The sequence below is a fragment of the Chaetodon auriga genome, chromosome 14 (genome assembly GCF_051107435.1).
Source record: "Chaetodon auriga isolate fChaAug3 chromosome 14, fChaAug3.hap1, whole genome shotgun sequence".
Lineage (NCBI taxonomy): Eukaryota > Metazoa > Chordata > Actinopteri > Chaetodontiformes > Chaetodontidae > Chaetodon > Chaetodon auriga.
In genome coordinates, this window is record NC_135087.1 from 12,668,604 (window position 1) to 12,692,667 (window position 24,064).

General features: G+C 43.2%; 3 protein-coding genes across 7 annotated transcripts; 2 read left to right on the forward strand and 1 right to left on the reverse strand.

Annotated features, from left to right (window-relative positions):
- Window positions 1-16: 16 nt before the first annotated feature.
- On the forward strand, window positions 17-3,517 carry pcmtl (l-isoaspartyl protein carboxyl methyltransferase, like). 5 transcript variants are annotated; one of them, XM_076747836.1, is made up of 9 exons: window positions 17-72; window positions 360-495; window positions 1,078-1,182; window positions 1,291-1,322; window positions 1,624-1,728; window positions 1,833-1,953; window positions 2,055-2,140; window positions 2,421-2,590; window positions 2,808-3,517. In XM_076747836.1, exons 2-9 carry the CDS (start codon window positions 378-380, stop codon window positions 2,818-2,820), a joined length of 750 nt encoding a protein of 249 aa, XP_076603951.1. In that variant the 5' UTR covers window positions 17-72; window positions 360-377; the 3' UTR covers window positions 2,821-3,517. The 5 variants fall into 5 exon arrangements, with proteins under 5 accessions (XP_076603951.1, XP_076603948.1, XP_076603952.1 ...); XM_076747833.1 differs by having other exon boundaries at window positions 2,844-3,517; XM_076747837.1 differs by having other exon boundaries at window positions 27-72; window positions 328-495.
- A 540-nt stretch (window positions 3,518-4,057) lies between these two features.
- rpusd2 (RNA pseudouridine synthase domain containing 2) lies at window positions 4,058-6,794 on the forward strand. Its single transcript, XM_076748676.1, has 3 exons — window positions 4,058-4,779; window positions 5,049-5,345; window positions 5,509-6,794. The coding sequence occupies exons 1-3, from the start codon at window positions 4,132-4,134 to the stop codon at window positions 6,337-6,339; spliced, it is 1,776 nt and encodes a 591-aa protein (XP_076604791.1). The 5' UTR covers window positions 4,058-4,131; the 3' UTR covers window positions 6,340-6,794.
- disp2 (dispatched RND transporter family member 2) lies at window positions 6,736-21,570 on the reverse strand. Its single transcript, XM_076748675.1, has 10 exons — window positions 21,325-21,570; window positions 17,060-17,204; window positions 16,580-16,854; window positions 15,920-15,949; window positions 15,697-15,820; window positions 14,936-15,051; window positions 13,853-13,968; window positions 12,981-13,078; window positions 12,567-12,725; window positions 6,736-11,583 (listed from the first exon to the last, which is right to left on the reverse strand). The coding sequence occupies exons 1-10, from the start codon at window positions 21,417-21,419 to the stop codon at window positions 8,260-8,262; spliced, it is 4,482 nt and encodes a 1,493-aa protein (XP_076604790.1). The 5' UTR covers window positions 21,420-21,570; the 3' UTR covers window positions 6,736-8,259.
- Window positions 21,571-24,064: the final 2,494 nt, after the last annotated feature.

Genomic DNA, 24,064 nt, shown 5'->3' on the forward strand with positions numbered 1-24,064 from the left:
TCCTATTGGCCAGGAGGATGAAGCCAGGAAGTTTGTCTCAGCTGGAAGAAGGAACGGTGGCGAACTATCGAGGTAAACAAGCTTTAGTGACCTCTGCTGAATTATTTGTATTTGTGAGTATTGACCATTTGTTGAACTCACATTAGCAGCGATAACTGTTCAGTAATATTATCTGTTTATGATGTAGCGGTAACTTGTCGCGATAACTGTAACTCACTGGCTAACAATCATGTTCAGTTTGATCTGTGATGAATTTGTTCTATTTGCCATATTCGGCTCAGCCTGTTAAAGACTGTTGTTCCAGTTACGTGTGTGTCATATACTCAGGTTTGCAAGCGCTGATCATCATGTCACTGCAGGGAGATCCGGTGTAGGAGATGCGAGCTGCGTTGCGCCTGGCAGTAGTGGCAGTCCCTATGGGTGTGCTGCTGTCCCGGACCATGGCGTGGATGTCCACCGGCAAAACACATCCAGAGCTCATCAGCAGGCTGAGGGGTGAGTGGGTTGATGCCAGGGACTGAGCTTTGACATTTCAAGGTCTTTAAACCTCAAGGTCCTCAAGGTGAAGATGTCTTGTGTGACAGCTGGTGCTTTTATACTGTATTTAAAATAAACTAGGGTGATAGTCTGTAGTAATGTGGACATTGGCTAAGCAGAGAGAGATACTCATGATTAACTTCACTCAGGAAAATATAGCGGATCATTTTACTGACTTTAAATTATTATATTGTACTGCTCACAATTATGAGGGCATACTTAATATATTCTTAATGGAAATTTGTATGAAATGGATATGGAATGACAATTTTAAATTTGAAAGTGAACTGTTCAACTGTTGAAATAGAAAAGCTTAAATGCCCAAATTTAAAGCTGAAATGTAAAAGTTAAAATGTTATTGCAGCAGTGTTAATATACTGCCTAGCTTTAGATCTTGACCCCCATCCTGTACTTTAATTTTCACTATTTCCTCTAAAAAGCCTGTATCTTTAGTTTTTCCCTTCACATTAAAAGGTAATGAGGAAACAGACTCCAACATCTCAGTTCATCCTGTACACATTTCACTCTTTTCTCCTCCAGATCATGGGGTGATCCGCAGCGACCGAGTGTTTGATGCCATGCTGGCCACAGACAGAGGACTCTACTCCACAGACTATCCTTATGCAGACTCTCCTCAGTCCATAGGTATTTATTCCAATCACTCTTTATTAATGCATACATTGTAGAGTAACAGCTGCTTCATCAGCACAGATGTGTGTTGTGACTCTGTGTTATGACATGTTCTTATCACAGGCTACAGGGCGACTATCAGTGCACCACACATGGTGAGTAACGAACACTGAGCTGTTTTGAGATGTGAGCAAATATCTGAGGATGAATTCCGATTCCAAAAAAGCTGGGACACTGTGTAAAACAGAAATAAACAGATGTGATCATTTGTTAATCCTTTTTTACATGTCCTCAACTGAAAACAGTTGGTAAACACAGTTAGCGAGCAAATGATTTAATTCTGTGTTTATTTATGTTTTACACAGCATCCCAACTCTTCAGCATCGGGTTTTATAATTCACTTATGTGTATTCAGATGATGGGCTGAATGAATTTCCTGTGGGCCTGGTTTGACAGCATGCTCATGCTTTGGAGCTGTTAAGTGACAAACTAACCGAAGGGGCATCTGCACTCGATGTGGGTTCGGGAAGTGGATATCTCACTGCCTGCTTTGCAAGAATGGTAAGTTTACACAATGTACACACATTCTTGATATTTTTTACCTAAGTTGGCATAAAATATAGTACATGACTCGGTGCATTGTTGAATGTTTCTGTTGTTTGTAGACAGGCCCCAGTGGTAGAGTGGTTGGCATTGACCACATCGATGAACTGGTTCAGATGTCAATAAAAAATGTGCAAGCTGACGACCCAGAGCTGCTCACCTCTGGGCGCATCAAACTTACAGGTAAGTCAGGAGATGTCAAAGTCATGCTTCCTTTCAAAGTTTGTTGTTGAATCCTCACAGTGACAAAAGACTATAAAAGTCGCACCGACGTGTGTCCACAGTGGGAGATGGAAGGCTTGGTTTCCCAGACGGAGCGCCGTATGATGCCATTCATGTTGGTGCAGCTGCAGCGACTGTTCCTAAGTCTGTAAGGACACCTGCAATTTGGCTTTTACGCTTGTGCAAATAGAATAGGAAAGAGTAGAATAGAGAAACCATGCACACAGCAAGTTAAGGTTAAAACACATTGCAGTTTATCTACATTACTAAAGTGAATCTTTCTCAAGTGCTGTGAGGGAAGTTTGATACGCGGAGGACACAAGTGTCTCCACACTGACTAACTGAGCTGAATCTGCCTCTTGAACTCGACTTATCGCCTCATGTCAAATTTCAGTTTTTTGCCCTCTCTTCTCTCCTCTTAATTCAAGCTCTTGGAGCAGCTGAAGCCTGGTGGGCGGTTGGTTCTCCCCGTGGGCCCCGATGGTGGCACTCAGGTGCTAGAACAGTACGACCGGCAGAGTGACGGGACCTTTCTCAAGAAAGCTTTGATGGGAGTGGTTTATGTCCCCCTGACTGACAAGAGGCGTCAGTGGCCAGGGTAATGCACAGAAACACTTATGAGCTGTCATTTTCAAACCAAAGTCAGTGAAGGAAAACCTCTTTATCTACTGACAAACACCTGCACATTATTTTTGAACATTACCTTCATCAAGTGCATCTGTAATCTTGAGTGAGATTCATGCAGTCATGAGTCACGTCCACCTACATCCTGTAGCTTGTTCCTGATGATATCTGTGCTATCCGTCTCTCCCCAGAGGTGAGCTCTGACTGCAGTGTGGTTGCCCCTGCAGGAGGTGGCGTTGGTGCTGCATGTCCGGGGCCCCGTAGCACTCCTCGTGGTTTTACTGAGCCCCAGACTTAACGGCCACCTGCCCCGCTGGGTTGTCACCTAGCAACGTACAAGGAGGATCTCGCGCTGTTTGCCCAACCAGATTGTCTTCCAAGGGCGCTGGAACAGTGAGTGAATGAGTGACCACCACTGGACTGATGACCTTCCTCCCAGAGTCTTTGGAGTCAGTTTAAGTGATTCCCACCATTCTTTATTGATAAGTTAATGAAGTTCAGCAATGAGGAAAAATGCAATTACAGCTTGAGGAGCTTCAGTATGAGCTCTTCTGGATGCTTGTGGGGAAATTCGGATGAATGTTAAATTTTTTGAATTTGTGTGTAATATAATGGGAATGCTTTGGTCATGAATGCAGTAACACATAAAGACAAGCCCAAGTACAAGCTGAGGTTTTTAAAAGAAAATTCAGCTAATTAACAAAGTAACATATATTTTGTGGTAAGAACTTCTTACTGGCTTCACTTGCTGTATGTGTAGGATCTGTCCTGTTGACATTGTTACTGTAGAGCAGAGATGCATTGTGCCAAAAATGTATTCATTAAGGCACTTAATTATTATATACAAATATTGATTTATGTGTAAAATTATTAGATTTATTAATAAAACCCACAACATGGATACCTGATTGTTTTCATTTTTAATGATTTTGTAATTGTCTTTAGTTCATCAAGAATAAGAAAATGTTATCACTGTCTGCAGAAGGAGAGAACATAATATTGTTTTAATAAATTAAGCCAGATTTGATGGTCAAAAAGGAGCATGACGGAATAACAAATCTTATATTACCTTGCCCAATCTACCATTGGTGGTCTGCCAATACTTTGAGTCACCTGCCAAGATATATCACATATAATCTTCTTCAAGTGAATAATCATTGATCAACATTTAAAATCATTTTTCCAGAGATTTCCACAAACGCAACCCAAGCTTGCACTTGAGTCACATGAAGACTTCATCCTCATTTTAGTGTATTACTCTGGGAATATTATTAAGGCATATCTTCTGATATCTGCAACAAATAACTGTCATCCATATGATGCGGCATCAAGTCAAACTAAATACACATTATGAACAGTTGGTGGCGATAATGCCCCGCAGAGGAGGTAATTGGCATGAAGGACTAATTAAAAGAAGAGGAAACAGCGAGATTTGATGGTTGGAACTACATTCGACAAATTGGACTACATATTGACGTCATCACCGAGCGCCTTTCAGTAGAAGGACCCCGAGCAATGCACGTGAAAGTGTCGGTTAGAGTTTCGAGAAAATGTAACCCGCTGTATGTCTTCTCGGGCCTCGTTAATAGACGTGTAATCGATCAAGTCCGCCACTTTAGTTCCCGGTACACCGTTAATCTTCCTCTGAATCGTTCTTTTCTGTCTTCAGGGCGTCAGCAGAGCAGCTCGACAATGGAGCAGGCAGCTGTCAGCACCGCAGCACCGGCGGAGGTAAAGAGCCCAGCGTCAGCGGAGAAACTCACGGCGAAAGAGGCAACACAAGCTGGCAAACGAAAAGGCGACGAGCCGGACCAACCCGAAACAAGTAGCCGAAGGAAGTGGCGCAAAGGAGCGGGAGGGAAGAAGCTCCGTCCGGGCGAGAGATACATCCCCCCTCCGCAGAAACGGAACCCGGGGGTCAGCTTCAGCCAGGAGCATTTCGACGAGACCTCTTATTTCTTTGAAGGTGGTTTGCGCAAAGTGAGGCCATATTACTTTGACTTCAAAACTTACTGTAAAGGTCGATGGATTGGGAAGAGCCTCCTGGAGGTGTTCAAGACTGAGTTCAGAGCGGAGTCCATAGAGTATTACCAGAGCGCTGTCAAAGAGGGTCGCATCCGGCTGAACGAGACACCGGTGGAGGACCTGTCTGTGGTGCTCAGGGTCAGTGTCACCTGTACAAACCTATGGCTTTACACGTCTTATATACGCACTGTTGTCATTACACAAATATGATTTGATGGCAGAGTAAATCAGGATCAAATTAAAAGTTGTTCAGGTGTAGTTTAACAACCATTCCTCTTATCAATGACATAACCAAACCAAATCCTAGTATTCTAGTCTGATGCATTTAACAAGTCACCTGATGCTTAACGGTCTGTGGTTCTACATGGTGTCACAAAAAGTTTTTAACCTCCCTTGACCCTCCACAGAACAATGACCTCATGAAGAACACGGTGCACCGCCACGAGCCCCCTGTAGTCGGCAGACCCCTGGAGGTTCTGGTGGATGATGGCAAAGTGCTTGTGGTCGACAAGCCCGCCTCCATCCCAGTCCACCCCTGCGGCCGCTTCCGCCACAACACAGTGATCTTCATCCTGGGAAAAGAGCGGGGCATGTCTGAGCTCCACACGGTCCACAGACTGGACAGGCTCACCTCAGGAGTGCTGCTGTTTGCCAGGACACTGGAAACCTCAAAGAAACTGGACCAGTTGGTGCGAGACAGGCAGGTAGGTTCAGGATGAGGTGGATTAAAGCTTTCACTTGGTTAAGATGATAATGGCAGTAAAAGCAACGGTTTCTCTGGTGTTATTCTTTAGAATACTTTTTTCATACTGCGTTTGCCATATATCTTTTTCAACAGTATCCTCTTACATTTGCGCTTTTGAACAGGTTGAAAAAGAATATGTGTGCCGAGTAGAGGGGGAGTTTCCAGATGGGGAGCTGATCTGCGAGGAGCCCATCCTGGTTGTTTCCTTTAAAATCGGTCTCTGCCGCGTTGACCCAAAGGGAAAGGAGTGCAGAACTGTCTTCCAGAAGCTTAGCTTTAATGGGAAAACCAGCGTGGTCCGCTGTTTGCCTGTGACTGGCCGCACGCACCAGATCAGGGTCCACCTCCAGTTCCTGGGCTTTCCTATCCTCAATGATCCCATCTATGGGTCCTCAGCCTGGGGTCCTCACAGGGGGAAGGGGGGGCTGGTGGGAAAGAGTAATGAGGAGCTGCTGAAGGCTCTGGTAGAGGAACATCGCTCGCAGGAAAGCCTTCACCTGCTCGATATTCCGGATGATGCTGGGATTGAACAAGAGGCAGAAAAAAGCAGAACATCTGAGAAAGTGGATAAATTGGATGGTTCCTCTGAATCTAACACAAGCGTCGACAGTCATCAGGCACAGGCTGATACACAGGCGCCTGCAGGTTGTAGCTCTGGCAGTGAGACAGTGAATGAAGTGAATCCGAGCTGCTCTGATATGAACACTGACAACACCTCGCTGAAGTCTCCAACCAAATCAAACGGAAATCAGACAGAAGACTCGACTCCCAAAGCTCCTCCAGGGACCAGAGACCACCTGTGCAGTGAATGTAAGCTGGTACGACCAGATCCTACAGAGAAGGAACTCGTCATGTATCTCCACGCGTTACGCTACAAGGGACCCGATTTTGAGTATGCCACACGTTTACCCAACTGGGCCGAAGAAGACTGGGTGGAAGCTGATTCGAGCTGATGAACACCAGTGATGACATTTAGGTTACTGCCTTCATTTGTGTTTTGCAGACATTTAAAAGTATGAGCGGAAATCCTTTAAGAGCTTTGGCTCAGAGGCATTTTTGATTTTGCTGGATGCATTTTTATCAACAATACTTCAATGGTTCGTCTTGAAGTGGTATAAAATGCCTCAGATTATGTTAAAGCATATTGCTCTTTCCACAAGCATATGTTTTCCTGTGGATTAAAGTGGTTTAATCCTTAAACACAAATAGAAAATGGACTTGTGTTCATTCTCATTTTACTTTGAGGACTGTTTTAATATCAAGGATACAGTTTTAATTTAATATCATCCCTTTTAAGCCTGTAATCTGTCTGGTACACCAACCAAGATTTGAAATAAAAGCCAAAAGTCTGCAGGAAAATAAATGTTTTATTTCAGTTTAGTGAAAAATCAACAACATTGACACCTTTACGTAATAGTGGTGGTGACCTTTTAATTTCTCCTGTTCATAGAAAGCCTGTGATTGATTTCATTCGTCTCTAAGGCAGGTTATTCTGCTGAGTGGTGTAACGTGAAGGCTCGCTGAAGAATTATGAGTATACAGTCAAGATGTCAAAAGCAAACACTTCTTACAAAGAGAAAGCTTGAAAATAACACTGCTCATAGGCACAAGTCTCTTCCTGTCCAGCTCTGAACCACCGTCACTACACACACATCTCTTATTTTATGTATTTAAAGGACACATCCTTTGCACAAAACACAGCTTCAGTGGTTTCAGCCTATGAAACAACTAGTGTAAAGACATTTGGCACATGCTGTTCATGTCATTAATACTATTTGAATGTTACTGAGACATAAAATCAGCTGATATGACATCTCAGCTGTTGGGTAGGGCGTAGCTAAAGACTCTCTGTGCCTTCGATATTCTGTTTGAGTTCCTCTTAGCAGTGCTGCAGCAAGGTCTATATACAAATAGTGAGCTGTTGAAGCAGTGGCACGTGATGGTACAACTCCTGTTTTTAGAAATGGATCACTTCTTTTCAAAGGCTAAGGCATACGATGACATCCGTAGATCCTGGAATAGTATGCACAGTAATTCGCCAACAGTGTAGAAACCCACACACGTGTTATATCTGCATTAGAAACCCTTTTTGCCTTTTCGTACAGAAAGTAAACATTACATTTTTTGGCACTGACACTGGAATAAACAGCATGACGTCTTTTTTAAAACTTCAGGGAAACACTAAATGCAAACAAGCCATGACACTACAAATGACACATTACAAACTTTAGGTTTCTGGGTTTCTACATCATGGTCACAAGGGACATGCTGTACATATTATCACCACAAAGTGTGAAACCAATTAACTGTGGTTAAGTGACAGTTGTTTGCTACTCGGTGCAGCTCAAATTTTCATGTTCAGAAGTCCATGAGTGTATATGGCTCACGACGGTCAATTCCAGCATGAGGAAAGGCCAGCAGCTGTTGTTATAACCCAGTCTGTGCAGGTGATAAAACGTTCCAGGCACAAAATAGATTCTGCGGCACTTGATGATTGTTGTTTTGACAGCACACCGTAGCTCTAGTTTTGGTGTGAGGTCGTGGCTGAAAAATAAGCTTCCCTCATAGTTTTCTGTCTGGAAATGCCAGTTTCATTCAGTCATGCTTTGATTTGACCTTTGGCTGAAGAAACACTCATGCTCTGACCTCATTCATTTTTAACACACACTGTAACAACCTCAGCAGCAACATTAGACAAACATGCTGTCACATGTTACATTTGCAGTTGGCTTATGTTTCCTGTGAGTATTATACAAAAGTAATCGTTAATGCTCCTTTTGTAGTTTCTATATGCCTCTCGAAGTTCACTCATTCCTTTTTTTTTTTTTTTCTTTGCGGGAGAAAATTCAGAACAGTTAATGGACAGTGTTTGCTCAACATGTGTCCTCCCGTTGTCCATCTCGCTTTATCCAAACATCTGGCAGGTCTGGCTTGCTGTTGGGTAAGATGACTACTTCTTCACTCTGACTGGTGCGGCCCTTATTGCAAGTCTCATAAACAGTTTCTTTCAGTGAGAGACGCAGTGTATCTCTCTTTCCGTTTAGATGTCCCGGTTGTAACTGAACCTCCTCTTCTCCTTCATTTTGCTGCGTGCTGGAAGGCCCTGGTTTGATGTCACTCAGGCATGTTTCGTTGGAGTCCTCGAGGCCCTCACAGGAGCTCTGTGACTGGGAGGAGAGGTGCCCTTTGTTGGAGTGATGGTGGAGGCTCTCCTCTGTGGTTTGTGACGGCTGGTCAATGGTCTCCAGTGTGTGGCTGATGATGGTCTCCTCTAAGCTGGAAGATGAGGAGAAGGATGTATTGCTCCAGTGTTTAACCCCAGCAGACTGACCTCTGCATGTTTTACACAGCAGCTTGTCCCTTGCTATGTCTTCTTGTTCTGGGCCTACAGGCCGCAGTGTGTTTTCTTTATAAGGAGATGAGGTCTGGAGGGCTGGAGGGGGTTGGCAGGTGTTATGTTGATGGCTGCACATCGGCTCACTGTCACCATCCATGCTATTCCTGCCCACATCTATCCCGCAGTACTCAATCTCATCAGAGAGCACAGAGGGCCGGTTGGACAGTTTACTGGTGCAAGTGCTGTTTTCAAAGCTGTCGCTCAGTCGATAGGCCAATGGCTGCAGCTCGTACTGCTCCGGCCCCCGCCCTCCACCTCCTCCCACCACAGTCTGTTTCTGTCTGTGCTGACGGTGGTGGTTGGGATAGAGATAGCCACCTGCCTCTTTGTCATAACTCCTCCTCACTCGAGCTCTGCCAAATGCCCCGTTAGCAGCCGAGGCTGATGAGGAACTGGGCTCTGCTGCAGAGCAGGAGGGAAGCGCGCTATCAGTGTGATCTGAAAAACACGGCAGCATGATCTTGCCACAGTTTTTCTGGGGTCCAAAAAAGCAGCATAAGGACTGAAAGAAGAAGGTTGCAAATCCACACGCTACACATTTCACCAAAAACAGGAAAATCCCCAGTTTCCTGAACAGCAAGGCTGTGGCAGGCAGCATGATGATCCCCATGGAGAAAAAAGCACCAGAAACTATTGCTACAGGACATCCCATCCTCTTGGTGGAGTGTGCCACTTTCCCGATTTTGTCCGAATGAGGAGCCAAGTTGTAGGATATGCAGAAGTTTGCAATAAAGTCAACAGACAGCCCTGCTGCTGACGATATAAACAGAGCCTCGATGGCACTCAGCTGCCATTCAAGAAGAACAAGGAGTCCGATGGTGACAAAAACACTGCCTCCTACAGCTGCAGTCCCATATACGCTCAGTGGAATATTCCAGGTAGTTAAGAGAAGCGAAGCAAATGTGAGCGCTACTGAGAAGCCAGCTACTACCAGAGTCTCTGAGCTCAAAGACTGCTGTAGGTCAAAAAGAGACAGATGACTGATGAACCATCCGTTCTCCAGCCCTTCTGGTGCTCCTGATATTTCTCTGTTAAACCATGTCAGGATTTCTCTGTAGAAAAGACTGGTTTTGCTGAAGTTGACGCTGTAGAGGTATGTGGTTTTGAATGCCAGCACGAGGGCAGCAACCCTGCCATCTGGCTGGAAGTGCAGACCTCCACTGTGGGCCAGATGGCCTTCAGCATACCTCTCCGCCAGCATCATACTGAGGCAGTTCTCAAAAACGTTTGGTGGGTAGGGGAAAGGGATGTCATTACAGCAAAAATGGAGAGAGTCATCACTCTCTGAGCACCGTCTGACAGACACCCAGTGAATTAGCTGCTCCACAAGACAGATATTGTCTGTCATAATATCTTTATTCTCAGGTGATGGAGGGAAATAAAAGCTTTGGTTCTGAACCCGTCCACATAAGTCCCTCAACCAAACCTGAGCATCTGGCCGGCTCATGTTAAAGTTCGGGTCAAGAACCAGAGAGCCATTGCTCTTGGGGTTAAAGTGATCGCCATTATCAGTTGGTTTGACACCCCAAACAAGCATTAATGTAACAGGTTTATCCTCTCCATCCCTCTGTCTCTCAAACATGAACATGTGACGATACTCTGCATCATATCTTTCAAACGGGTGACTGGAGCGGAAAAGCTGGGTGACCCTGCTGTCTAAGGTGGGCAGCTTCATGCCTGGTTCAATGCAAGACATGTACGTGCCCCCAGCAGCAAGCACTGCAAACCAGCACACCCAGATGTACCGAAACTTCACCACTCCGCAAGGCAGGATTTTCATAAATAATAAGTTGGAAGTGTCTGTGAGACCCCTTTTTAATTCTCTCAGCTTCTGCCCAAGAGTGAAGAGGCATCTCTTGCGCGAGCTTGTATCCCAGAAGCCGCCGGCGTTTTTGGAGCAGCATGGTTTCCATCCCTGCACCGCTACAGCTGCAGAGGACGCTGCTGTGTAGCGCTCACGTAGTGTGAAAGAGCACGGCAGCCACACCAATGCCAAGATTGAGCTGATAAGCGAGGCAGTTCCGAGATAAACAGAAAAACATCTGATTGCTGTGATGCTGCTGAGATAACCGGAGAAAAATGCTGCGCTGGAGGTCAACCCTGACGCTAAAATCAAATAGCCCACTTCCTGCAAAGCTCTGTTTACTCTCTTCTCCAGGGAAGCTGAGGGATTCTGGGATAACTGCAGATTCCAGAAATCAGTGAAGATGAAAACCTGATTGGAGCAGCTTCCCAGGAGAATAAGGGCTGCAGAGAGGTTGACCAGGGGGAAGAAAGTCAGGCGAAATGCTACTTTGTACAAGAAATAGGAGGTCAGGAGGGCACCTGTGATTGCTATTGCAGATAATGCTACTATGAAGAGAGAGTGGAGATAAAGAGCCATAGTGAAAAGAAGAGATACAACAGCCAGGACAGGGTAGACTGAATCTCTGGCCAGGTAATACTTGAACAGTGTTTGCTTGATGCCAAAGTCCATGCCAGTGATAGTCGTATTGTTGTGCGTCAGATCCCTGCCTTCGAGACTGTTCATGTATATCTCCATCATGTGTTCTCCTTTGTCGACGGGTAAGAACAGGAGGCTGTACTTCAATGTAGGGATTTGGTATTCAACAGTCTGCGGGCCAAGGAAGTCTTTATCAACGAGGAAGTGGAGGATTTGGAACACCACACGGGACTGTTTACAGCGGGATGGGACAGAGGAACAGCCGCCATGTTTGGGTCTCTCGACACAGGCTTCTACTAGATGTCCTTCATGATAGTGAGGAGCGCATTTCCGGAGAAGGTTCAGAGACTCGGACACCTAGTGGAAAGGGAGAAAATGGAAAACTGATAAAATAAAACTTCAGACAATAAAACGTATTCCTTTGTGTTAAAATGCAGTATCGTAAATTACACCACTCTATTAATATCCACTTTTCCTTAACCTGCATCATCTACTTCAAGTTAAAGGAAGAATTTGAGGTACGTGCCTAGCTGTTAATTGGCTGGCACCAGTTGTCAGGCAAACAAGGTCTCTGCTCCCAGCCAAGAAAACTGCCTACAAAACACTGAATTGTTGCTTTTATACTAATTTTTGTTTGAATTAAAGTAATGAGATATAATCAGTGAGCTTTAAAAGTGCTGGTACATAGATATTGGATAGAGCCAGCCAGTTGTTCACCACTGTTTCCTTTCTTTGTGCTAAACTAAGCTAACCAGCTGCTGGCTGTAGTTTCATATTTTCCATAGAGACACAAGAGGTATCAATTTGCTTTAACTTTGCACTGGAGAACTGGAGAAAACTGAGAATGGAAAAAAAAGTCCTAGAGACTCTGCAGGCTTGACACCTTGTAGGCTTTTGCGCACAGACATTGAGCTGTAGCTGCGCTAGAAAAATCTCAATATGACCTCACATAGCCTGTATTTATTCAGTTGTTGACAAGAGCTTGCAAAACAAATCTCCAAACACCTAATGGGGCCTCAAATGAAAAATAAAAATGTTAAAATATTAACTCAAGGTCCTCATGTTGGCTTTTCTGTGAGCAAACTCAATTCCCTGATGAAGACTGTGAGAAACAGTTGAAGAGTTAAGATTATTTATCAAACTATTTCCAAGGTCCAAACTGGTCTTTCAGGCTCACATTTGCTAAAGTATCAGATTTTCTTCAACATGCCCCATGGATGGTTCATTTACCGTACAGCATGGGCGATTTATGATTTACAAAATCCTTGTGTTTATAATTACAATGTTTGAATTCATTGGTTTGTATGGTAATTTTTTAAGAAAGAAGAAAGCTGCAGTACCTGGTGTGAGGTGAGGCTGAGGCAGCAGGAGGCATTAGTGAGCACAGCCAAGTAATTCCCCAGAGACCAGCTCGGACAACAGCCACTTCTGGACGTCCCCTCAGCCTCCCCCCTCGCATGCTGCTGGCACAGGTCCTGGAACTGAGCCTGGGAGCGAATCTGTATCAGACAAGGGAAAGATTTTTGAACATATGCCCAGTTTTTAAACAAATTCATTTGGAAAAAAAAGATCATTTTAGATGAGGTAATGCACATAAAGTAATGTTTTAAGTTTCAGCAGAGCATTTAAATGTGGGATATGGTCTCAGGGCAAGAGTGAGATTTGACAGACGGATGATGACTAAAGAGATGAGGAGAGAAGCAAGAGGCAGAAGAGCAAAGGTGAGATGGAGGGCTGAGTAGATCAGAGCGAACCCTGGATTGCTCCATCTCACACATGGCGTGGATGGCCTTCAGACTCCACAGACTGGCTGAGTTTTCTGATCGAAACACCAACTGAGCCAAACGCTCGCCTGCATGGAGAGAGACAGATGGATTCAACACACAGGAACAAGATGACCAGCAGTGAATCAGCACTTGCCAAGAGTTAAGTTTTGGGTATAAATTCAGGTAAAACCGGGCTAACAACAAATCTCTTGTGCATTATATCCTGCTGCCTGTGTTGAATATAAAATAGGCTTCATTTTGAAAACCTCAAGGCTTGGGATTGCTAATAAATCCGTTTAAGGAGCTTTCTGTATATTTATAATGCAAAGAGAAGTTAAGTCTTTGATCTACCAGCACACTATTTCAAATAGAGCTTAAAGAAGAAAATGTGAGAAAATCGATTCTCTTTGAAGCCTCACTAAAGGCTATTATTCACATCTTCTTTCTATTTCACTATATTTTTTTTTTAAGTAAATTTGCATTTAAGCAAGAAGCTGTGAGTGTTTCAATAGTTTGCTGTGAGTGCTTAAGATTACTCCCTCACAGGCTGGAGGCCCTCAGCTCACAGTATTCACATAGCTGTTAAAGTTGCTCAGCTGCTAAAAGGCATGTATCACATTTACATTGTTTTAATTATAATTCCATTTCATTGTCTGCTCTGCTGAGTATGCTGGAGCCAGCAGTGTGGCATATGCCTCTTAACTTTCATTCATATGCAATACAAATCTACAATTAGAATTATGATTGTTATTTTGATGGGGTTTGTGTTATTATTGTTATCAGTGCAGCAGATGTTTGAAAGATTTATTTAGCATTCATTAATTTTGTTCACAGGGACGAGTTGATCAGGACTGACCCACCTGGAGCATCACAGAGGAAGGTGTCTTGAGATGAGTCTCTAGCCAGCATCCTCTTGATGCGGCGCCTGGACGAATCCTGGCTGCCGCTGACGTCTCCGCTGGCTGCACCTCCAAAACTACCACAGATAGATGCACACATACTTTTTAAACCTCATTAAACACATACAGTATGTTGCAAATAGTATAAAACTGCTAAGTCTCACAGTTGAAGGTCCCACATTAAGCTCATTTTCAGGTTCATACTTTTATTTTTGGTGTCTACTATAAAATATTTACATGCTTTAATGTTCAAAAACATTATTTTTTTCCTATAGTTCATTGCTGCAGCACCTCTATTCACCCCCTGTCTGAAACACTGTTCTAGTGCCTGTCTCTTTAAGACCCCCCTCCTGAAAAGCCCAGTCTGCTCCGATTGGTCAGATCTCACAGGCCTGAGCAGGCATGGGCATGACTGAGGCTGGTGACTGTACAGTTGTGACATGGCAACCTTACAGAAGTCCTGACGGCTCGTGCTGTAAACACAACATTGACATATGTTGCTGATTACACATCCAGCAGATACAGAGCAATATTTGGAGTCATGTTTGTTTCCACCTGATGAATGCCAGTCCACTATTCACTCTCTTTTAGCTCTGTTTTCGGTCTCCACCATCTCCTGACTGAAATATGTGGCTCTTTAGCTGCTAAATGCTACACTTCAATTTTGCAGCTAGCTGCTAAATTTGCCCGTCGTTTGTTGTTGGGCAGGTAGTGTGCAGTGGGTTTATCAGAGCTTTTGTCGTGAAAACAGCTGTCTGCTGCAACCGAAAACGGTGCTGATGAGAGCGGTGACAGTGAATCAGAACTGTAAAGTCGTGGGTCGGAGAACCAAACAATGACCTAAAAGATGCTAAAAAGCTCCATAGAGCTGAGGGGTACCACAGAGTCAGGTGATCATTTTCAGTTCTTATTACACATAGTCATTTATTCATTGTTGATATAAAATGTTGATTAGAGCAGCTCTAATAATTAATAATTTATTTCATGAAAATCTTGACTGTACACACTTTTAATAATAAGTCCTTGTGTCAATTCTCTGCTGACCTTTTACTGAGCTGCTGTGGTAAAGGAGACAGAGTTTTCCCCGGGCCTGTGTTCTGCTGCAGCTCAGACAAGCTGGTCTGGCGAACACCGATGTATGTTCCCCGTGGCTCAAAGCCCTGGAGTAAGAGCAAACATACACACACACATTCACACACAAACAGACATCAAAGCTAAAGGCACAGTATGGATGCGGGTGCCCATCAATGTTCTGCAGCAGCTTGCTGAATGAATTAGCATCATAAGCACCCTACAATGTGGTTTGAACTACCATAGAAAGACACCATGAATTATCTTGTTTGGTGGATGAGTCTTTAATGGTATCTTAAAAGAAAAAGCCGCACACTTAAAAAGCAGAAACCCTCATGTAGCCCTTCTTATGTCAGTCTTTTTAGATTCGTCATGAATGATGCATTGTTGTGATTCACATGTTGCATTTCCAGGATAATGTCTTAATCAGTGTTGATCCTAAAAGCTTGCATTTCAAAGGTTAAAAGAAGTATTTAATTAAGATGACAGCATGTGTGATCTAATTCAGTGCAGTTCATTGATTCAGAGATGAGATTGAAGTAAACGGATATGGTTAAGATTCTTAGTCAAAAGGGAAAATGTAATTAACACTCAGCCTGAGGTGGTGGGGGAGGTTTGTATTGTAGGGTGACAGTAGAGATACATGTGCTGCACCGAAGGAGACTGCATGGCTGAATTTTAGACACTATGCTTTTATGTTTGTGCGTATGATCGTGTGTGTGTTTGAGGCTCACCAGCAGCGGGTCAGAGAAGTCTGGCAGTGGACCAATGAAGAGTCCGGCTAGTGAACATCCCAGGAGCAGCACGGCACAACCCACCAACACTGCCAAAGGGTAGTCCACTATCACCTGGGAGTAACTGTAAAACAACAGAAGAAGAAGCCAGTGGCACATAAAAAAATGATTATGATCAGCAATACCTCTGGGTTTTAAAGTGAAAATTGGTTTTAGTACTCACTTTCTGAGGATGCAGTAGAGTCCTCTATCCCTGTAAATAATTGAAAGCTTCATCATAATAATGACTTCACAAATATGACAAGGATTTTATACAAAAAGCCCTTAAAAGGTAAATAGTTTTTGGAAATTTGCTTTTTTATTTTCTTGTTGACACTGAGATGAGACGACAGATACTACCCACTGTCCATTAAATGTGAAGCTACAGCCAGCAGTTGGTTAGCTTAGCTTAACTTAACTTAACTTAGCTTAGCTTAGCTTAGCTTAGCACAAAAATGGAAGCAAGTGGAAACACTCAGCCTGCCTATGTCCAAAGGTAAAAAAAAAATACACCTGCCAGCACCTCTAAAGCTCACTAATTCACACAAAATTAAATGTAATGTTCTTCTATTTACCAGGAAGAAATAGTTGGACACAACCAAACAGCAGAAAACTTGTTTTTGATACCAAAATAAACAAAGGAAAAATAATGTACTAAGGTGCTGGTAGTGTGCTTTGGACAGAGCCAGGCTGTTTCCAGTCTTTATGCTAAGCTAAGCTAACCACCTGCTGAGTCCAGCTTTATATTGAACGTACAGATGTGAGCGTGGCATCAATCTTCTCATCGAACTCCAACAGAAACCGAACAAACACATTTCCCAAAATGTAGTTCTTTTAAACGCACCTTACTGTCACCACATGTCGCTGCATTGGTTTCTGTGTCCCGCTTTCATTTGACCCGTGCAGCCAGTGACATCTCACCGCGCCATGACAGGACGTCTGATGGGCAAAACTACAGCTGTGTCCCACTTTCACCATGACACCTCCTTCAGCATGAGGACCAGCATTTGATTGACAGTCGTGGCAGGTGTTTGGTTTGATTGGCCCGTAATGGCTGCAGTGGGGACATTTTCGGGGCTTTAGTGAATCATAGGCCTCACCTTGAGGACCCCGGGGGACCTACAGAGGAAAAAGAGGATATATACACACAAACATAAAGGATTCTGGTGTCATTCAAGTCTTTTGAGTGACAATGTCTATTTTTGCTTCTGCCTCCCAAATCCTGCATCTATTTCTAACCTTTTGAGGCATTCTGACTCTGTTTTAATGGGTCTCCAAATCTGTTTCCTAAACAATGCACAGTACAGTCAGCGCTCAGACATACTTGGTGATACAGCTGGCAGGAGGAAGAGGGTCTGCCGAGGCTGCTGCAGCTGTCACATAGCTCCCCTTCAGACTGGATGATTGTCAACTTGGACTCAGTAGCACAATCACTGTCAGGAGGGCACAGAGACACTGCCGGGATCTCACTGAGGAGAAGGAGAAGACAGACAGGAGGAGCAGAAGATGGGTGAGATCGTGTGAAAAGAAAACAAGAAGGAAAATGTGAAAAGATGGTTGCAGGAGAGGAGAAATGATTGACAGATAAGCAGGACAGAAACAAGCAACAAAGCTCTTTTAAGGTTCAAAGTTTCAGTGCAACAGTGCAAATATGCAGAAAGGAAGGTTTTTAAAACTTAGGCATAACAATCCATCTCTCCCACCACTCACTGATTGACATCTCAGTTGCATTCTTTGCTTGGCTTCACCTCATATTCAACGGAGAATTGAACAGTCCAGCACAACTAATGAGGTAAGGAATGGATTTCTGTGTAACACACTGTGGCTACTGGAAGTAAGGGGCCCAATTAAAATAGAAAGGAGGAGGGTATGAGAGTAAGGAGAGAGAGAGAGAGAGAGAGAGAGAGGGTATTATCACGTCCTGTCACAGAGCCCATTATGAGAAAGGTAGGTGGCTGTCAGGGATAGATAACATGAGTGAGGACTCATGGGTGATGGCAGCAGTCAGGAGAGCCCTGGGGTGACAGGTGTAATGAAATAATTCTCTCACAGGTGTTTGTGATGTATTCCTTTCTCATTCCTTCAGAAGGCCTACGTGACAGCGTATGTTGCAAACTCACTTTGGGAAAATTGGTTAAAGAATTGACTATTTTTAGTCACACTAAGTGGCTCTATTGGGATGGCAATGTTGGTTGGTTGGCTTTGTTTTTTAGTGAAATGTCTGTGTTGGATGGATTGGCATTAAAGTTGGTCCAGACATTCACGTTCCCCACAGGATGAACTGTGATAACTGTGGCCATCATCTGACTTTTTATCGATCTTCATCATCGGGTCAAATTTCAATTTCCAATACTTTGGTTTGTGAATGAAAAACATGCAAAGCTAAGAACGCTCCAGTCATTTTGAGCTGTTCTTTGTGCTAATCAGCCAATGCTAACACACTAAACTAAGATGGTGAACATGGTTATAATTGCTAAACATTAACATGTTAGCATGAATTTAGACTTTATTCTAGTCTGTTCCTTTTCTACTCTATTAGCATATTCCAAAACAAACGTCTTGTAAAATGCTCCAGTTTATGAACATCATTAAATCTTCCAAACATTGTTCAAACCTACAGAATTTTATTTTAAATCCAAAATGAGTTTGTCCAAAGATTTCAGAAGTACATGACATTTAGATACCATGGCTGCCATCATCTGCCATCGTGAGCCAGAAGGATGGAGCGATAAAAACATGGGGCCTTGGGTTTGTATGCTTAGTGTTAACATCACATGGCTGCAATAACGAGCTGGAACAGACTAATACAAAATCTGCTGCATAGAAAAAGATGATTTTTCCAACCTTAAAGCTAAAGGGGGAGGCTGTATGTTGAGAGGTTGAATCTGATCTGTCTTACTTTTCAATCAGACAGGATCATTAATTTTGACTTATTTCCAGAATTTCAATTCAAAGAAACCTTAAAGTCTCATGATTTTGAGATCATATCAAATAAACAGACCAAACCTGACTACAGAGTAAGGCTCTTGTTGTGTCTCACTTCAAGGGGCCATGAGGTCTGTATAGTCTAACACATGCTTGTTTTTCCACAGTAGACTGGATGCAACCGCACTTCCTGTCTTGTCACCATGGTGACGGAGTAAGTCAACAGAGCCTAAATGACCTCACACGGTTTTATTTGCATCCCATAATAAGGCGCACAGATGATGAGTTCTCCTTTAAATTAGTGGTGTACAGTAGCAGCAGGATTAGGGAGCTGATAAATGGTGGAGCTCAGCGAGGACCCAAACCTCAGTGTTTTTTCTTTGTTACAATAAAAACACTGTAATATGATCTAAATAATAAATAACCCACAGTGCATCCCGCAGCTCGGTGTCACAGAGCAAATGTTTGTCATCTAGTTTAGCCTATATTTAGGTGCTGGAGTGAGTAAGTAAATACACTCAGAGAAAGTATATGGAAGTCAACAGTCAGCTGATTGAATAGTATTTCATTTGCTGTCGCATAATGAACTCTGTCCATGCAGAGCTCCATGCAGGTTCAAATACATGCATAATTATTAGTGGGTGCTGTGTAACCTGTGCCTGTCAGCCTCCTCACAGGGATCAGGATAATTATTAGTATTTAAGCCTATTACTCCTCTTTGATGGTTTTTCACTGGGCATGAGGAGAGCAATTTGTGAAACTCATCAATATTTCAGTGGCTGGATACAAAAATACATCCAGGAAGGTGTCACCGAGCTGCTCCCCACACCCGGGAGAGAAAAAACAAAAATGGACGCTTGCGTTGTGCACTGATGTCAGAATGACATCATAAATCTGAGAAACAACAAATTGTACTGAAACAAAAATTCATTTATCTTCCATACAGTGAGCTGCCAGTTTATTAGATACACCTACTGCAGGTAAAATAATGCAGTCAAACACAACAGCCATGACGTATTGATGAGGGCGGACAAAATATTAGAAACCCCTCTCAGTTTAAGACATTATGCTTCAACAGTATCACAGTGTCCATGATGACCATCAAGTGGGATTAACACCTCGTCTGAAACAGACTAATCAAAAAAAAAGCACACAGAGGTACGATATATTTCTGGGCTGTTGCATTTGACCGCTTTAGCTTCAGCCAGGGGAACAATGAGTGAGAGTATCGCGTGGGGGATGAAGTACACAGATCCTTTGCTTGAGACACTGTGAAGTACTTTGTCACAGTAAAGGTACATCAGCTAAATGTGAAAATGATCATTGCAGACAAAATGGGCCCTATGGGTGTGACACAATTTTAAATTATACTGTTGTAGTTGGTCAAGGTGGAGCTAATTTTAACAGTTGTACACAATGTGCATCATATTGTATAACCTCCTCCTTCAGTGTCTAATGGAAGTTGTTTGTTAGAATAATTGCATTTCCTTCTAACTGTGGTCCAAACTATGCTTAAAGCTAATTAAAACTGAATTAATGTTACGAGTACTAATCTACGATGTAACCACAGCATTTAAGGAGACATTAAAACAACTCAAGCAGGGAAAATCACAAAATATCTAACAAGATAAAGACTGCTCTCCACTCTGTCTCGCTCCCTTTTTGCAGCATGCTTCTTTCATTCACCCTTTGGATGCCAGTTGATGTCATGTCCTCAAACATCTCCTCAGCTGCCAATCACACACACACACACACTCAAAAAAAGGATAAAACCTCAGGCTGTATGCAGGAGGCAAACTGTTAACCTTCCTAAAAAGAGAGCTGGTTCCTGTGGGGGTGTTATTAAGAGGAAACAGACTTGAGGGTCTGCCCTCAAGGTATAGGAAAAGAAACCTCGAGTGGATCCTTCTGGGAGAGACTAAAATGTGGCCTGTCGCTGAGCTGAAGGATGGCAGGCCTCAGCTGTTTCCAGCCGCGCTGTCATGTTTGAAGCCCCTTGGCCATTTTTATATGCAGCCGAGTGAGTGACAGGGTGACATCAGTGACCCAGAGAGCCGGTCTGAGCGGAGCAGGAGGACGATGACACTGGACAGATCTCACAGAAGTCAACTAGAGTGAAACTGTGACAGAGAGTGTGTGTTGTTTGCTTTGCATTCATCTGTTAAAGGCAAAAAATAAAAGCATAAAAGCTTGTTTGTATGATGCAAAATTAAGGAAGGCACTGGAAGCACTCACTCTTGTTTACCATCTTGCTAAATTTAAAATACACAGCGTGATTAAATGGATTAAGTAATAACATTTGACCTTAAAATGTTGTGATTACCAAATATGAATTCTTAAAAGTAAGTTGGCAACAGCAAACGACCGTCTCTTGGCTTCACCAGCGGCACAAACAGCCCAACATGATCAGGGTTTAATGCTGGGATAATGCTGAAATGACAGATCTAATAGTGAAATGGAAAAATAACAGCAGCAGAAATCATATCCAGGACATAATCCTATTGTCCACAGCATAAACACAGCTGGATTGAACAATACTCACATCGGCCACAGGAGGGTAAAGACAGATTCACGTCTGCTACTGTTAATCTCATTTATTTGTCTACAGAATCAAGTTACACACTCAGCACCAGAGATATCCACAGACAAGAAAAAACAACCCACCTCTGGCAAGCCTCCTGAATCCCCCTTTCATCTGAAGGAGAATCATCCATCACTATCGCATCCGTGCTTTCTCCTATTATCGAGCAAGCATCCATCTCCCCCCTGATTCGGCGTTAAGACTGAATCTGGAAGAAGGCAATTATGAATTTCCTGTTATTTTTCAATTGGGTTAACCGAACTGCCTCCATCTGCCCAGACTGAGTCCACGAGGATCAGAGGTGCGGGCTTGTTTCTGAGGCTGCTACTACAGAGCAGCACCGGGGCTGTTGGGGTTAATCTGCCCCGAGCTGCGCTCTGATTGGCGGAGCCGCGGTGATGCTGAGGACGCTGCCTGGTCGCTGTCCAACCGGCCTCGGTGCTGGAGCACAAAGTGACGGATAGTATGCACCAGATCCTGCTTAATTGGCTCGGACAGAAGCTACAGCTGCTGTTTAATATACGTGATGAAGGTGAACAGGCAGTGATAATGCGTTCAATTAAAACCAGCGCTTAATTGGGACCTCCAGCTGCTGATCACCACCATGCTGAACACTGTGAATGTGCTACACATGACTCCTGTCGGGACTGATGAGGTGAATTCAGGTAAACACCATTATCCCCAGTCTCCTTTCTGCAAATGTGTACCAGTCGGTAAGAAGGAGACAACTCCCATTACAAGAAAAGGTATTTTTATATAAGCTTTTCTTTACTTGTAAGTGGCAAATACACCCAAATATCAAAAATAAGGCCTGAAAGTAACCTCAAGTCTGCTCCCTTTGTTTTAGTGGCATTACAGTAAAGAAGCATTTAAATGTCTGTATCTAAGTGATGCTAATTTTACATGTGGTATTTCTAATAAGACACCATTTTAAGAGTTTAGTATGCTCTGTAGATCAGTTATAAGCCATTAATAAGAACAACTCTTGGGTTGCCTGGTGGTGAAAAATCCCTTTGAGTGGCTGCACCCTGTGACCACCTAGTTAGACCAACAACTGCAGACGATGCATTAAAAACATCAAATGAATGACTTATTTACACTTCAAGCTGTGGACTAGATGGCTTATTAGAAAGTGAGAAAGGCATCAGTATGTATTTAGATCCAAGATGCAAAACTTTATTGTCCATTAATTCAGGAAATAATGTTAACAGTTAATGGTTTACTGACTTTATTACTGCATTCTTACCAAAGAGCAATGGGATTTTTCACAAACCCAACAAAACAACAAAAGCTTATAACTGATCCATAAGGCATTAGTAAATGATCAATTGAGCATTAATAAAGCAATCATTTATAAACGCTTTATAGGGGATGACTTATTAGAAAGCAGTACTGTGTTGTAATTTGACATCTTATTATCATGTGTTTCAAGACTGCACTCATTGGAACATAGTGACGTTTGTACAGCCTTTCCCTCTGAAATGTAGTGGAGTACAATTATAAACAGGGGCAAAGTTAAGTCTCTTTAAGTGGTATTTCAAAATCCCCTCTAATAAATGTTCTTTCCTCTGCAGATAAAGAGACTCAGACAAATAATTGCCGAGCGTTGAGCTGGTTCAGATGTGGATTGTGCGAACGGAAGATCAAAAGGGTGTTCCTAGCTTTTTTATACTAAGTACACATTTTTTACATCAGTTTGACACTGATTTCTAGAGGCCAAAAAAGTAGTTTTACTGTTTCCCAAGAGATGAGGTGATGAGAGAGGAAGGAAAAGGGAAGAAAAGAAAGCAGAACATGACTTTGGGCTAGTATTTAAGAGACGTGAGGGCCAGCCAAACCCGACCGGCTCAAAAGAAAGGAGAAACTGTGACACAGCAGACCTGTGTGGATCGCTGCTAATGAGGCAGCCGCTGGTCTGGCTCTAGTTATAGTTGTAAATATGAATCATGGCGCTGGGCCCTTGTGTCTGAGGGGCCACCAGGGAAAAAAAAAGGAAATGATTTATTGGAAAAAGGCAAGGATCAGGAAAAGGAGGGTGTGAGAAAGTTTTGTGGGAGAGATAAAAGTCCTGTTTCATGGTTTTAAATGAGAAGCAGAGACAGTGGAGGGGATATCTTTAGTTTCATCTCAATAATGAAGCCTAATTCATAGCTATCGGTGCTTCAGTGAGTCACAATGCTCAAAACTGATTTAAACATAGTTTAACGGGTAGATTAAGTGTCTCATCTGACTGATTCAGAGCTGTTAAATGTGCTTTAAATGCTTTATCCTTCATGTTCAAAGGGTGCAGCTGAAAGCTCTGAAAGCTACTAAGTGGACCTTTGAGCTTTGACTTTCTTTAGGATCTTCATGCTCCAGTGTTTTTGTGCAATATTGTCCTCACTCTCAACAAAGGCCTGCTGTGTTGGTGGTTGGCATGGAGTTTAGTGAACAGCCTGTGTTGCAGCTGACACGGCGAATGCCTCGCTGACTTCAGACACTGATTAACTTACACTGCTCAGCCTGCCACACACATGCACAAGAAAAAAAACGCCCAAACACACATACCCAAAGCCTAACAGGCACAAACTGGATACCAGACACACATGTAATGAGAGGCTTGGCTTCTGGCTGGTACAGAGGTGACAGCCATGGTAATTTCCTGTGGCAGATCTCTGCGTAGTGAGTAGAGATGCGAAGGGAAACACTTCATTACAGCTTCAGTGCTGCCTGAAGAGCTGTGAAATAAACACAGTTGGATAAATATCAAATACAACAGGGGATACACTGCAAAGGACTGTGTGGAAACAAGGAGCAGACTCATGTGTTTCTGTGAAATGTCAT

Coding starts and splice junctions, on each gene's coding strand:
- pcmtl (XM_076747833.1), top strand. CDS start 378: ATGCGAGCTGCGTTGCGCCTGGCAGTAGTGGCAGTCCCTATGGGTGTG. Junction 1,183..1,290: donor AGACTCTCCTCAGTCCATAG/GTATTTATTCCA, acceptor TTCTTATCACAG/GCTACAGGGCGACTATCAGT. Junction 1,954..2,054: donor TGGGCGCATCAAACTTACAG/GTAAGTCAGGAG, acceptor GTGTGTCCACAG/TGGGAGATGGAAGGCTTGGT.
- rpusd2 (XM_076748676.1), top strand. CDS start 4,132: ATGCACGTGAAAGTGTCGGTTAGAGTTTCGAGAAAATGTAACCCGCTG. Junction 4,780..5,048: donor ACCTGTCTGTGGTGCTCAGG/GTCAGTGTCACC, acceptor GACCCTCCACAG/AACAATGACCTCATGAAGAA. Junction 5,346..5,508: donor AGTTGGTGCGAGACAGGCAG/GTAGGTTCAGGA, acceptor GCTTTTGAACAG/GTTGAAAAAGAATATGTGTG.
- disp2 (XM_076748675.1), bottom strand. CDS start 21,419: ATGGATGCTTGCTCGATAATAGGAGAAAGCACGGATGCGATAGTGATG. Junction 16,855..17,059: donor CCTGCCAGCTGTATCACCAA/GTATGTCTGAGC, acceptor TTTCCTCTGTAG/GTCCCCCGGGGTCCTCAAGG. Junction 15,052..15,696: donor ACTTCTCTGACCCGCTGCTG/GTGAGCCTCAAA, acceptor CTCTTACTCCAG/GGCTTTGAGCCACGGGGAAC.